At 41.4% G+C, this 15,605-nt stretch overlaps 1 protein-coding gene across 1 annotated transcript; it reads left to right on the top strand.

Moving 5' to 3' along the window:
- Positions 1–731: 731 nt before the first annotated feature.
- Positions 732–15,116, top strand: gpr176 (G protein-coupled receptor 176). The gene is made up of 3 exons (XM_069161818.1): positions 732–1,637; positions 9,212–9,464; positions 12,301–15,116. The coding sequence occupies exons 1-3, from the start codon at positions 1,412–1,414 to the stop codon at positions 13,535–13,537; spliced, it is 1,716 nt and encodes a 571-aa protein (XP_069017919.1). The 5' UTR covers positions 732–1,411; the 3' UTR covers positions 13,538–15,116.
- Positions 15,117–15,605: the final 489 nt, after the last annotated feature.

Raw genomic sequence — 15,605 nt, 5'->3', positions numbered from 1 at the left:
GAATTGACTTTGATGAAATAAGCTGGTCTCTCAGGGATTTTATTATAACAGTGCAGCCTGCATCAAAGAAGGGACTCTGTGAAGCTGGAGACAAACATTCAGAAATGTGTTCCTCGGTGCAGAGTCTGGCGTGGACATGCATGACATCTTCTAAGATCAAACAATGGAGGAACAGACCACAAATTTCTCAGAATAATTGTCTAATAAGATGTCCAATGTATAATATTTGCAAAAATATTTGCTTGAAATGGAAACACGAGTGTTTTCACACGATTAAGCTTTTTGAACCTCTATTTCATCATGTTTTCTGAATGAAAGGAGGTCTGTTATCAGTTAAAACATTAAGTGAACCATAAAATGTTGTGTACTACAGAGGTATGACCTCTCCTTTGGTATTTTCAGCAAACCAAAGAGGAATGTCACAAGCTCCTGAGAGAACAGCCTGAACAAGACAACAGCAGCAGTGTGAGGTAAAGTGAATTCACCCACCTTTATAATTGTGATCATTTAACCACCTATTTGACCAATATAAAGATGAATAGTGAGCTACTAAGCATGCTTTTTAAGGTGATATAAAGTAAAGTAAGACTTACTTTAAATAAAACGCTGTTGTCATTTTAGGTGATGACATTTTATAAGGACATTTGTCCATCTACATTTACCTTTATTTATCAGCATGTATTTTGGCCCCGCTCCTTTTTCCTCCTTGCTTCTTGTCATTCATAAGATTCAGTGGAGTTTCTTGGCGCTAGAAGAAGAGGAGGGGCTCTCTTCCTCAGTCTTGCACCTCACGCTGTGAAATATTCAGCTGCAGACTCCCCACACCATCCGGTCTACCAATAAACAGCCTCTGACAGTGCGATTGGCAGAAGCAGCAAGCAGGAGTAACAGCCTGGCAGCCCACAATATATTTTTTTTCTGGACGGCGAGAGGTGATGGTCCTGTGTTCTCGGGTGCTGCAGGCTTCCTTCCCGAAATGGACCCTTCGCAGCCCGGCGTGGTTTCAGGAGCGCCGGGAGTCAAGAGAGTAGGAAGCATCCATCCAGCCACGCTGCGCATGGATTTCACTGACTGATTTCTGCCATGCAACCGCATTGGGAAATTATTGGGCATTCATCCTGGGCTGGCCATTTCCGTCTACTTTGATGTGTTCATTTGACCATGTTTTTCCCCTTAATCTATCAGACATTCACTGAGAGATCATCTCATTGCTTTCAGCATTGCCTGCATGTGTCCGCCCTGCATCATCTCCTCTGCAACATAAGCGGTGATATTTTTTTTCTTAAACAAAAATCGTCTCCACAAGCAGAGCAGTAGGTCAGAAATGCCTCTTAGGTGCTGGCTGCTGATGTCCTGTCAGCTCTCCTAAAAAAAAACAAAAAAACATCTGTGATCTCGGGGGCGAAGCGACATGGACGGGAGCAGGGCAGCCACGGTGGGGGACGGCGCGGTGAATTTCACAGCAGCCCATCTCTGGCTGGATCTCCTGAACGCCTCGAGCTCGTCCACCCGGTGGGACAGCAGCCCGGCCGCCGGGGGCACCGGGCCGGACGAGCACCAGCGCCTCGTGCGAGAGCAAGCCTACCGGGACTTCACCACCACCATCCAAGTCTTCATCCTCATAGGTTCGCTGCTCGGTGAGTCTGTTCACACACACGATCACACTAATAATAGGCAGTAACATTTTCAGTTCTCCATTTAATTATTGCACTTTTTTTTTTTTTTAAACTGATTGATTAGAGCAGTTTTCCAAACGCTGCAACAGTTTGCAGTTAAATCTGGGCCATGGGGATTTTTATGGGGGCATCTTCAGTGCCAGAATAATCCAAATATCTGAGGAGATTTGCGACAACAAACAAGTGGCATCGATCCCAAAAAAGACTTTGTGGGAGAAGGAATAAGGTGATTTCTCCTTGAGGCCAAATCATCAGTGTCTTGAGACCTTTTCCAATATTAACCCAATGCACACTGGTTTGTTTTTCTTACACATAAAAGACAAAACAAGTTTATAGGGACTCAATTTTAGGGACTGAAAGATTTTAAAGTTACACTAATAAAAGTAAAACTGCTCCATCAATTTCACTGGTATTCCCCATTTGAACCATCAGTCACTGGCTACACTAAGCAGCTCCCTGCTGCTGTTAATTAGTGTTAATTAGTGTTAATTAACATCAGTAATCAATTTACATTTTACATGCATACATACAAATGCCAAGATGTCACATCCTCCAACACTTAACGGGTAAACGTGTCACTGTATCCGGTCATGTCCACACATTTCTGGACTTTACATGACATGTGGAAAGCATTAAGGTATTTTATAATATTTGAGTATATATATGCCATTCATTACTCAAAGTGTGTTTCCAAGCAAGAGATTGCTGCTGCTTCTTCAGAATTACGTGCCTGTGAGTTCTGACTTTGTTTTGTGTTCAGATATTACTACCTTGAATATTAGATATTAAACAGAGTTACATTGATCATATATAAGTTATGTTGTGAAATCAAACCGGGAAAACTTAAAATACATATAAAAAAAAAAAAAAAAAAAAAAACATCAACTCTGGCATAATTTGGCATTTGTAGTTTGGCAACACAAAGAGGAACTGGCCCTCTGCTGGCATGGGCTGTGGTTGTAAAATTGACAGATGTTCGCTGCATATTCCACCATGAAACCAGCCAATAGTAGTGCCTATTTTCCATACACATTTTTAAGCTGAGTCTGTGCTGGCTCTGTGACATCCAACTCCCGCTGCTGCTGCTGCTGATGATGATGATGATGGAAGTGAGGAAGGAGCTGCACTAACACATCACCCTCACACGGTCCTGGCTCTGACATCCCATCCATCACATCAGCAGCCAGAAAAACATAATCCTCCTGCCTAAAAACGAGCGCCGCAAATGAATGTGATATTTGTCACGAATGTGGCTGTGACATCCTGTTTCCCCACCGCAGAAAAACACACTCAGCTACGATTGCTAATGTTGTTTGGAAAGGTATGGACTCAGTGAGAGGCTGGACTTCTTGCAGCATGTACACATAGTTCAGCAATGATGAAACGTGGTGCAATTGACACCAAAGCTGGCAAAACAAAAAGACCAACTGACTATTGCTTGGACTCAATACTTCCTCTCGTTGTGTCATGAATGTGGCAGCATCAGTGGAGCATGGCAGGAATGGCTGAAAACTGGCTGAAAAAAATGAAAATGCAGATAGATTTTTTTTTTCTCTGTTGTGCAGTCTGGTGTGGAACAAACGCATCAATGAATCACGACATTAAGACCACGAAGTAAATAACATGGGTTATCTCATAATAACGCCACATGTCATGGTCATAGTCAGTTAACGGTTAGTTTTTGTAGTCAACATATTGGATGTAACAAATGGGCAGGTGTAAAAACCTGAGCGACTTGTGCTCAGTGCTAATCTCATCCACTGTTCAGACTTTCTAACATCCAGAATTTAAGGTATATTGCCTTGCTGCGAGATACCACAGGGCTCCTTTAGAAGTCTCGTAGAGTTCACGCCTCGGGAGGGTCAGGACTGTTTCGGCGACACACTTTAAGGGCAGAAGTGGTCATAATGTTTTAGTGACTAACACATCTATTATCTTTTTTCAAATAACCCCATCTATGTGAAGCCAAAAGTGTAAACTAAATGCACATTTACTCTTTATAAAGATAGATAGTGTTAGAAAAATTACTCAGAGGCTTGGTTCAAAATCAAACACATCGGACATTTATTCTCGCAAGAAGGAGCAAATACATGCCACCCTCAAAGAGAGGTGTCCAACCACAATGCAAACAAGAGGAAGAGACAAATCTTTTTCCCCATCAGATAGATAGATAGATAGATAGATAGATAGATAGATAGATAGATAGATAGATAGATAGATAGATAGATAGATAGATAGATAGATAGATAGTTACTTTATTAATCCCACAAGGGGAAAAATAAAGGATGCTTCTCGGCCCAACTGATAAAGTACAAACATATTAGGTGTACAAATATTAAGAATTTAAATAATAACAATGAATATCCTATGCTAATTCAAAAATTGGTTTAAGTTAGAAGATAAGAGTGACTGTTTCCAACAACTGTTGATTATAGAAAGCAGCAGTATTGTCACTGAAAAAATATATAGATAAATCACTTCAAATATCTGAATCAATTTTAGGATCAATTACGATTGTGCCACTCAAGGCTGATTGGATCAACTTCATTGTCAAGCACCTTTGAATATGTATTTCAAATAACCAAGACAATAAAACAATGATGGCGGTCCCAGAGGGCTTTCTTTGAGGTTTGGATTTTCATAAACATGTGTCCTCCCTTTTTAAGCCTCTTTTTTAGTTATATCAAAAAGTTGTTTTTTTTATGCTGTGATAAAAGCTGGGCTGCATCTTTTTTTTGATATTCAGACAGCAATTATCATCAAGGATGAACAACATATGTTGGTTGCAGCATGTAGGCACTTCTGTTGTCCTGATGGGGGTGTCATTTAATTTCTGTCTCCAAAGGAAAACCTGTGAAGTGCAAGAAAAATGCAATTTTCCTTAGAGGGAAAAGCGAGGCATCCAAATCATTAACACACCTTTAGTAAAGGCCAACAGGGTTCTTCTATATCTCCATGAATGTACGATACATTAACATTCATCTGTTAGCGAAGCATTTATGTTTGTTAAGTACATTTTAATGTCTTTAGCCTTCCTTCTTTGTATGACGGCGAGAGCGGCAGAGGTGAAGACCGACTGTGACCTCATGTTATTCAAACTGCACATTCACATGAAAAGTCTCACTGTGGCAACAACCAGCGCTCATTAAAGTTTGCCAGCGATGTAAGTGCTTTGCAGTCTTGTTGCTAGTATATGCACTTTGTGTTGGTGTTAACAGCACTCAATGCTTCTCAGCTTTTATCTCCCGAGTTCTCTTGAGGTTGTAAAGAAATAACCTTATTTCGCCTCAGACCATGCTATTTACTTTGAACAAAATATTCCAACCCAAAGCTCCATGTGTTTTATGGTTACACCTTGCAAAAACATATTGTAGGTGTGTTCATGGATGTATTTGGTAACTTTATGATCTCCAATAGGATTTAAAATAATATCACGTGGGTATTATGTTCAACTGCAATGCATTAATATGCAATAATTCCCTGTTGTGGATCAGTGACATTTTAAAGGTTATCCATGTTAGTGTCCTTCCCTATAAAAAGTGAATATCATAATTATAAAACCAAAGCTCGTGTGGGTTATGCAACGTTTAGATTATTTATTTGAGCACTTGTTTCCAAATTAAATGAATTGAGTGATTGAAGATTGAAATTCTTTTCCATCTGAGTATTTGGGACCTCAATATAAAACCCATATTTACGACATTAACAGCCAGCTGATTGACCAATTCACCGATCTGTTAAGCTGATTTGTTGGTCAGTAACACTTGAAGGGAACAGTTATAAAATTTAAGGCAATATTTTGGTCACATCCAATTGTACAAGCATAGCTTGGCATAGATACTTGTTGCAGGGGGAAATTGCTCGGCTGTTCTCTCCAAATACACCTAGAACCTCACTGATTAACGTATTTCATCTTGTTTGTTTACTCCAGATATAAATAGAAGTGTGACAACGTCACATGTGGTAGCATTATGCTTGAAAAAAAACAAACATTGTAAAACCTTTTCTCACACACTGTATGTAGGACAACCTATTTTACAAAGACACATTGAAGTTTGTTTGACAGTTATCCACTTTTACGCAGATCAGAGTTTTACTGTAAATCTGATTAATGTGTCACGGTGTGTGTGGTACTGGCTGACATTGCTAGTAGTTGTAATCAGGTCAAGGAGGATATATGTGCACTAGCTGACTCTCCATTCATTCTTTTCTGCCGGTTAACATTCATAAAATAAGTCTTCCATTGGAACTAAAGTAATTTTAACAGCATCGGGATGCAACTGAAAAGCTGTTATGTGTGTTAATGATGTTTCACACGTTGAATTTGACCAGCACCTGCGTTTAGACACCTGCATGTTTTCTTTTCTGGAGGCCCCGCTGATAACAGCAGCCAATCCCGAGATGACTCAATTTATACTCTGAAGCAGAACAACAAAGCCCTTTTTGACATAGGGTTTTTGTTTTTTTTCATGTGGCTACTTGTGGTCAGGCTGCCATTTGTTAAGTGGAAAAAGGAATCGGGTTTAGTGTTTGCTCTTTCTCCCCGTTGGTTGCCGTGACTGTGGTTGCCAAGGTGTCCCTCAAGTGCCAGGTGAGGTATTTTAGACACCAAAGGACAGGGAGTTTTCGGACTTCAGAAGATTAGAGGCCTGTATGAAGACACCTATGACACATTTCACTAGTTACTCACAGTTGTGTTTGTGTTCACGATGCACTTTGTCTTGACAAGATCACTCTATGATGCAGGTGGGATTTCCTAGAAAATATAACAAATGGTTTTTTTTTGGTCTATTATCACATCTTGTGTTGGAGCTGCGATCCCACATATAGCACTCGTAGTGCACCTGCTTAGAGGGTGTGACCTCTATTGAAGCTTAGCAATCGACAGTTAGCGTTGGTTTCTGATCATGATGATGGTCTTTCCCTGCTCAAACATAAACCAAGTGGTGGTTTAGAGAAAAGCAGTCGTATCAGGCTTTTGCGGGCACTCACGGATGTTTAATGATGTTTAAAATGTAAATATGGGTTGTTTGCAAGGCAATAATACTTTAGGGCTTCCTTTTTTGTTCTTCTTCTGAAAAACAGTCTTGTTGCTTAAATGAATATCCACATTAATTACACAGAACATACAATATCAGTATAATAGAATCTGCACACGGAGAAATGAAGACATATTTGCTACGCATTGGCTTTATTGTAACTCAGCATTTGAAAAACAATTTGTTTTTTTTGCTGGTGTCCTTATCCAGCGTGAGTCAGCCTCACAGAAAGCAGAAGCGGCGTGTACTTCATTAATTACGGCTACATTAGGGTTTCCCCGAAATTCTACTCCTGTATGCTCTCCCGTAACCCAGTGTGCGATTGAAATCCTGCACAGCTAGTGAAGCACAGTTCTGCTAAAACCACAGTTTTTTTTTTTAGCTCCATCTGAAGCCTCTGAAGACCAAATTCCAACAACAGAAACCCAGAATAACTGATTGTTATATACAACCTCGTTTTTATGGTGTAGAGTTTTTATTTCCAGGACTTTTGCATTTAACGTTGTAAACCATAACCACATTTTTTTGTTCCACATCAACTGAGTGTTTCCCTCTGATCAAATGATGCTTTTCTTTTTTCTTTTTTTAACATTTACAAACATTAGAAACAAATGACCTTAAAAAGAAAACACTTTTCTTCACTGCAGAACATCCTGCTCTGTTTCTGATAATGAGAGCGCTGCTAACGCTCTATTGTACGGTAATTACTTTTGTAGGGGCAGGTATCACACATGTCCCTTGTGTGACCTGACATCAGTCAGTGTGCCACAGAAGGTATAAAGTTCCCCTTTTAAAACGTAATTAGAAATCATTACCATCTCGTCGCTCCAAATTATGGAGACATCTTGGCATTAAAATGCCACTGTTCCCCGCTTGCTCCTGATTGTGTGCTCTCTCACTGGGTTTAGGTTTAATTGAGTTCTTCAGGCTGCAAAGACAATCATTATGCAGCACATAATCAAAATATCTTACAATTGTGCCATGAAAGAACACCATTTAATAATCCTTTTAAAAACAGCTTCGTATGAGATTTGTTCAGGTAAAGTGGAAGGTTTTTCCTTGAAGAGACACCTGAATGAGCAGCATGTGTTACCATCAGGTCTTTGTCAGTACACACCGTCCTACATTTACAGTTTTCACAGGTTTTTTTTTACCAGAATCTTTTTTTATAAGGAGCAAATCTGTTCAAAGTGACTGGGAACTGGATTTTATATTATATACAAAACTTGTCATTTCCTGCTACAAGGAAACAGTTTTCAATATTGAAGGAGGGTCTGTTGCATTAAGCAGGGAAATACAAGGAGTGTTTGTGCCTACAAATAATTTTCCAAACCTGATTTTTCCATTTTGTAATCTTACTAAGTTTGGATGTTTAAGCCACTCTGAACCTGTGCTATTGTGGTTGTTTTGTTTTTCAATGTGGCATAAACTCAAAGCAGTTGGCAGTTTGGCTTTAGCAAGGTAAGGGCTAATGGGTTTAAGCAGTTTATGGGTAAATTTAAGCAGCTTGAAACCAATGCTTTGTTGGCTTTGCTTTCCATTTTACTCCTTGGTCTCTGCAATCTTTGTATTCCTCAAACTATTCAGTCATCGTCCCTGTGCAGGTCATGAAGACTTGACCTTCATATCTGTGTTTAAATGTATTGATCAGAGATCTGGCCAAGTAGCTTGTAAAACTGAGCAAGAACAATACCTTGGAGAACTGGTGCTGTTTCAAAGTGAACAGGGTGGTGTCAAGGCTCTGCCTTCTAGTTTGTTATATTTCCTGATTTACTTTTTAATCACTCACCTTGTTTGTCTTGGTTTAATTAATTTACTGCCCTTCTGTGTTTTCCACTTGTGATTATCTACCTCGCCCTGATTAGTTTCATCTGTCCCTCGTCGTTCTCCTCTCCCTACAGTATTCAGTCTGTGTGTTCCTTCCTTTTGTTGTCAGTCATTTCATGAACCGTGCTTTTGGTTCCTCTTTTCAGTTCTATGCATGTTGCTGGTTCCTATTTGTGTATTTCGGACCTTGCGTCTTGAACCCAACCCCTCGGCGGCTCCTGGTATTTTTGTACACTTGGTTGTAATCTCAGAATTTTGTGAGTAAAGCTTTTAACTTAAACCTCCTTCTGGTTTTATTCTTTTTAAGTTATCCGATGAATAAAAACTATCAATGGCAATATTTTCGGAAGAATCCTCATTTCACTTTTAGTGCCCAAAAACTTTTGCTTCCTTGAAAAGCCTCAAAATACACCAAGAGCAAACATCAGTCTGAACTGCTCTGCCAAGAAAATCCCTTTGGTTATGTGCCATCCTACGAGGTCACCAACACTCTGACCAATAAATAAAACAGTTTCTAGTTGATGTTGCATGTCATCAGTCATGTTCGTGGGTCGTAAACACCACAAACAAGATGGAATGAATTCGTTTTTTTCTTCGGTGTGTATCAGAAAACAAACTGTACATCTGATGTTATTCTGACGCTCTTCCCCTCTTTTTTCCTCCCCGCAGGTAATGCCACGGTGTTGTGGTGCACCTGCTGCACGAACGTCTTTAAATCCGTGACCAATCGCTTCATCAAGAACCTGGCGTGCTCGGGTATCTGCGCCGGCCTGGTGTGCGTTCCCTTTGACGTGGCACTCGGAGCGAGCCCTCGCTGCTGCTGGTGGCTTCACACGCTGGTGCTCTGCAAGGCCCTCAAGTTCCTCCACAAGCTCTCCTGCTCCGTCACCGTGCTCAGCTTCAGCGCCATCGCTCTGGACAGGTCTGTTTCTAGAGTAGACAAGGATATTAGTTTTTTTAGTCATACATAATTGTGTTTGAATGCTTGAAATTAAAATTCACCTCTTACAAAACAGATAACAACCAGAAGAGCCCTCCACCCTCTGACTACAATGAGCGATATTTCGGGGTTTTTTTGCTCACGGTTCTTCAGCCAGAAGCACTGACTATGAAATATGTGTTTGAAAAAAGGACAATAGGCACCACCTACTCACTTCACTGAATTTGAAAAGACCACTTTGGAGAGGTGGATCATTTAAATTAGTTCTCTGATCAGTTTATTGACACATTGCTCTGCCGTCGGTCTGTAAGTCCCCTTTTCAAAACACTTGGAAGAGCAAGCGCACAAGTAGAGCAGCTTCAAATGAGGGGAGGGGGTGGGGTAAACCTTAGAAGGTGGTTTTGTTTTGGGTGGGGTTTTTTTGTCTAAGAAAAAGTCATTTTCAGTCTCCATCTACACCCCGTGGTGTGGATAAGAGGGGGTGAAGGATTGCAATCGATGGAGTCCCGAGCCTCCCTGCAGCGCTAACTGCTGCAGCCAAACGCCAGCAAGGGCTGCCGCTGCCCACATGAAGTCACACGCTGACTTTTAAAAGTAATGCCTGTCATGTTGTTTCTCATCTGGAAGCTGGGGTCATTTCAACTAAGCATTTTTCATTTTGTGTGTAGCTTATTCAGCCTGAATATGATTAAAATAGCAAATCTGTAGGTGTTTGGACTATCAAACATTTTAAAAAGACAGACATAAAAATTGTATTTATTTGAACCATTTAAGATTTCACATTGTTTCCATTAATAGTCCCATTGAATTTTCTATAAATTTGATTTTCCCTGGATTATGGCTCTTTATGTTTAAAGCTTTCTCTGCAGTACCAATTATCTCAGGAGAGAATATGAAACCTTCGATTTACTTTTAAATTGAGTTAATTACCTTTTTGACTAAAAACAGTAAATAAAAATGAATATTGGATGACTGCAGTTACAGGCAAAGCTTTACAAAATATGACTAATGAAGTATCATTCTGCAAAAAAAAAAAAAAAATCAAAAACCAAGCAGGACTTTATATCAGAACCACCCTGAAGACAGTTTACTGATTATAAATGTGTTTCCATTATATTTTTGACGGCGATTGCAGTCACATCTGGTTTTGTTGCGACCTCGTCTCAGCCATGGTTTCACTGCTTACAAAGATCATGTTGCCTCCATAGCAACTCGTACAGTCAGAATAATATCAAAGCAATGAATTATTTATTCTCTAGGAGGGTAATCAAGGCTGTGGATATAAAGACAGGTTGAGACTGCAGCACGGTTGCAGACTCACGTACGCACACAGTCATACAGTAGCGAGCGAGACCGTCCAGGGAAATCATAACAATAACTCCTTCATGTAGTTTGTTTTGCTTTAATTAAGAGGCAGCAAAAGGATGCAAGATTATCTCCATACTATTATCTGTAACGCAGATATCAGGAGATCTCGTTCTGCTGTTTTGGGTGTGAATTTAAAAAGAAAACATCCCACGTTATTTTAACCTCTGCAGGAGTTCACACACCACAGATAAATGGAGTGAGAGTTATTTTATCCCAGTCCAACAACAGTGTTAAATATGCATGACTTGATATGAGTGGGGTTGTTATTAGCACATTCAAAGAAGCTACTAAAAATGGCCAATTTGCGTTTAATCTTTATTTTCTCAACCGATATGTTTTTTTTCCGCTCTATATAAAAAAAAATACATTAAAAAGTAGCTGTGACGAATTATATAAATAAGTCTTTGTGATACAGTAGCATTATAAATGTGTTAAAAGGCTGCAGGAGGAATTTGGTGTCTACAGATTATATTAATCTTGTTGACTCTTTGTTGGTAATATAATGGATGCATGAATTTTATAACGTCTTTCCAGCAAAACCAGTTGAATGTAATACTGTAGTAAGAGAGGGTTACAACCATAGATCGTATATAAAAGTGGACGTAGCTTCCGGGTCTGAAAAATGAGGCCGATGCGCAAGTGCTTTAAACTGCAATACTTCCGAGTGCCACTAGAGGCTGGCTCCGAAAAACCTTGAACTTCATAGACTCACATTCAACTTCTTTCATGAAATTCTAAGTCAACACATGTACTTAACGAGTTATTTAGTTTTTTCTGGCTAAAGTCGCTCCCTATTATTAGTTTTCTGGTGGTCTATCTGAAAATAATTCTGTCCTTAATTAGAAATAAAGCTTAAAAAAAAGCTGTGTTTTTTGGGGGCGTGTTTGTTTGATTGACAGGGCTGTGGCGCAGTCAAGTTACGGCTATCGGTGGGTGGGACGTAGTATCGTCGAGTTTCCATTTAGAGCGAGTCAGATCCACCGCTCACCCAAATATGGTCACATCCTGCTCCAAAAAACTCAGAACTAGCAGGATTGCGATGACCTATATTGGAACAAGAGGCCTCATTACAGCCTTTCATATACATAATTACAGTTTTACCTGACTTACTTCATTAGTTTCACACCCATATAGTGAAAACGCATCAGCTTCTGTTATTAATGTTGGTATTTTTAGACACATTCACAGTTAATTTGCGCTTTGTTTATTTGCATTTCCATGTGAATCATCTTGGGAGAGATTTTCATGAGCACCATGACTGCATTCATGTAACACTCGAGTCAAACAAAAGGCCTTTTTCACAGCAGAACCAACATGAACAATACCAGATTCTGAAAGTCATTTCAATGCTTTCTATTATTTTTGCAATTCTGCTACTTTCCTACTGTGACATGTTCCAGTTTCCTTCCCACGTATGCAAAGCTGAAATGCGTTTTGTTTTTGTCTGTAGGTACTACTCTGTGCTTTACCCGTTGGAGAGGAAAATTTCCGACGCACGATCTCGGGATCTGGTCATCTACATCTGGATCCACGCCACCGTGGCCAGCCTCCCCGTGTTCGCCGTGACCAACGTGACGGATGTGTACGTCACCTCCTCCTGCTCGGACGACCACGCCCGCTCCCTGGGCCACATGGTGTACGTGTTGATCTACAACGTCACCACGGTGATCCTCCCTCTGGCTCTGGTCTTCCTTTTCATGCTGCTGATCCGCAGGGCGCTCAGTGCCAGCCAGAAGAAGAAGGTGATCATCGCGGCGCTGCGGACTCCCCAGAACAGCATCTCCATCCCGTACGTGTCCCAGAGGGAAGCCGAGCTACACGCCACTCTGCTGGCTGTGGTGCTGGCTTTCTCGGCCTGCAGCGCCCCCTACGGTGCCCTTGTGGTTTACCGCACCATCCTGGCAGACACCAAAGAGCTGCCCCTCTCACTGTATCTCACAGCCCTTTGGCTCCCCAAGGTGTCCCTGCTCACCAACCCCCTCTTGTTTCTGACCGTGAACCGCTCAGCGCGTCACAGCTGGCTGGACCTCCTGGCCAGGATTCACAGACGTTACAGCCGCCGTAACGTGGTCAGCACCGGCGGTCTGGACTCTTTAGGGGCAGAAGGGGTGATTGGGGAGCCGGTGGGGCTGGAGACGGCCGGTCGCTCTGGAAGCCAGCTTCTGGAGATGTTTAACATCGGCCAGCAGCAGATCTACAGACCCTCTGAGGAAGAGGAAGAGGAGGAGGATGTGGAGAACGAGATCCCATCTCAAGGATCAGGAAACTGCTCGGGGCCCAAAGAGGACCCAAAGGGCAGGTCAAGACTGGGGAGCCTCCGAGGTGAAGTGGTTACCAAAAAGGACCCTCCACAGGGGACAGGAGGCGGGCTGGTCATCACTAAAGAAGCCCCTCCTTCGATCATAGCGCCGCGGGCGTCTCCAGTCCTCACATGCGCTTATGCCTCTTCGGCACAGGTGGCGCCCGCTACGCCTACGGAAGCCGAGGACTCCCCGCAGTTCGGCTTCGGACCATTTGAGCTGCCGCCTCAGTGGTTACCTGAGACCAGGAACAGCAAAAAGAGGCTGCTGCCGCCGCTGGGTAACACACCAGAGGAGCTGATCCAGACCAAACTGCCGAGGCCGCGGCCCGAACGGCGGATCAGCAGGAACAACAAGGTCAGCACGATTCCCACCGTGGACCCGTGAAGCCTCTGCGGGTCTCTGATCTGCAACACTGCATGCGACTCATTACAGGGTCGGCCTCTTAGGTCAGCAAGGCCTCGAAAAGATATCGATGTATGCGTGGTTCTTCCTGGTTAATTCAAACCTTGGCACCGCTCTCCGATTTTCAGTTGTAGCCATCGTAGAAGTTCAGGTTTTGTACCCGGATGCACAGAAGCTGGTCACCTGAGGCAGTTTTCGTATCGGAAGAAAGTCAATTTGATATTGAATATTTATAACGTTGAGAAATACGTCTGTTTCTGTCCAACTTCAACAGATCCAGTTTCATCAGTCAAGACTTTACAATAACTACATGATTGAGAGGGTCGAACCTTTTTTTTTTTTCAGAATTTCTCTTTGTTGATTAAAGCCGGTAGTTGAAATACCACCCTGGACAAATCCAGTTATCCTAAAGGATGCACTAATACTGGAAAATATATTTCCACAGCAATTAATTACACAAGGATATTGGACCTCCTAACAACAGATTTTGTACAATGGTTCTGCTGTGATTGCACTCTGCACAGGAACACATCTCTCTCGGTCCTTGGTCTCAACCCTTTGTGGGACTGTTTTTTTGTACCCATGTTTGACGGGTTTTACTGATTGTTTTTTGGGATTAACGCACCATTTTGCTGCCATTTTTCTCTCAAGTTCCACTTTTTGGAACATTCGGATTTCTTCTAATGTGGTAGATGTCATTGTCATTCGTACTTTACATGTGAGGGGATTTCAGAAGATGAAAATGCAGATGTAGAGTATGCAAATACATGTGGAAAATGTGAAATGATCAGAGGTTTACTGTGTGTTTAGTCTTGTTTTTATGGAACCTAAAGTGCATCGACTGGAAAAAAAAAAAAAAAAGGAAGAATATTACTGGTTTGTGAAAAATCATCCAGAGATCTTTTAGTCCAACTAGATACATTTGATTGATTTCTCACAGGTCTCCGGAAAATGAATTGCTCATTCAAATGACTGTAAAATAAAGCAAATATGAGCAGAGATACAAATGCACATTTTCTATCAGCAGAAACTCTGTGAAATGAGGTAAAGTTTAAAATTTCTCTGACTGACACTTTTGGCTCTGTCTTCTTTGTGATGCATAATTCAACTGTAGCAGCTTCAGCCCTAACCTTTGGCTGAGGTAAACAGCCGGGCTGCACTTCAAATATTTGTCAAGCCGTAACTCCCCTCGGGGCTACCCACAATCCCTCGCTGTGTCCACAAGAGAATCTGAATCTATGCCGCATCCTGCCCGTGCTGTTATCAGGCAACATTGTGCGGTCAGGCCTGCCTTGAAACAACATCTACTGCGACTACTTCAGAGCAGGAAAGAGATGAATAATGTGTTTATCCCGATACGTTTGTTACAGCGGTGACAGTTATTGTTTTATACAGTAGCTGCTGAGGTAGATATAAAGCACTGAATAAAAAAAGGGGGAAGATCTCAAGATTTATTGCAAGGATACTCAGGCCTTGGCTCATATTTCACACATTGATCTAAAACTTATTCAAACACCATGACTTTTTACACCTGCAGCTATTATGAGCTTGACAACAGAGATACGGGAAGTAATGATAAAGAGAGGAGTCACAGTAATGATCTTCTGACATTGAAAAGATGGCCGTGAAAAGAAGCGACATCTTACCGGTGAAGGATAAAAAAAACTAATTTCAAGCTTTTTCTTTTGGCAGTGTGCAGGAATCCCAGCCGACAGAGGTTAACAGCCACTATTAAACATCTCTTTGTTAAGAGTCACGCAACATTTCTAGGATTAAAAGCCCTCAAAGCTTTTTACTATGACCGACAGCGTCCTACATTGACACAACATTTTCTGCCAAAGTTTGAGCAGTTTAGGCATTTTTACATGAGAAATTTTTTTATTTCTATTTTTGTTCCTCTCCCATGGTTTTCAGGAGGCGGAGCTCAGCTGAAAAAACGTTTGATTCAGAGCACTAATCAGAGATTTGAGTCAAAAGCTCCATCCCTCCATCCCCCAAGGTAAATGGCAATTGCAGACTTTAAAAAAAAAAGTTGAATTCTTCAAAGCGT

This window comes from Embiotoca jacksoni, unplaced genomic scaffold (assembly GCF_022577435.1).
Source record: "Embiotoca jacksoni isolate LCO1_2020_lvr unplaced genomic scaffold, fEmbJac1.0.p SCAF_29, whole genome shotgun sequence".
Taxonomy (NCBI): Eukaryota; Metazoa; Chordata; class Actinopteri; family Embiotocidae; genus Embiotoca; species Embiotoca jacksoni.
The sequence above is the reverse complement of the archived record's forward strand: the minus strand, read 5'-3'. Positions and strand labels throughout refer to the sequence as shown.

Excerpts from the sequence above, each read along its gene's own strand:
- gpr176 (XM_069161818.1), top strand. The coding sequence starts at position 1,412 with ATGGACGGGAGCAGGGCAGCCACGGTGGGGGACGGCGCGGTGAATTTC. Across the intron at positions 1,638-9,211 it reads CCTCATAGGTTCGCTGCTCG|GTAATGCCACGGTGTTGTGG; the intron begins GTGAGTCTGTTC and ends TCCTCCCCGCAG. Across the intron at positions 9,465-12,300 it reads AGCGCCATCGCTCTGGACAG|GTACTACTCTGTGCTTTACC; the intron begins GTCTGTTTCTAG and ends TTTTGTCTGTAG.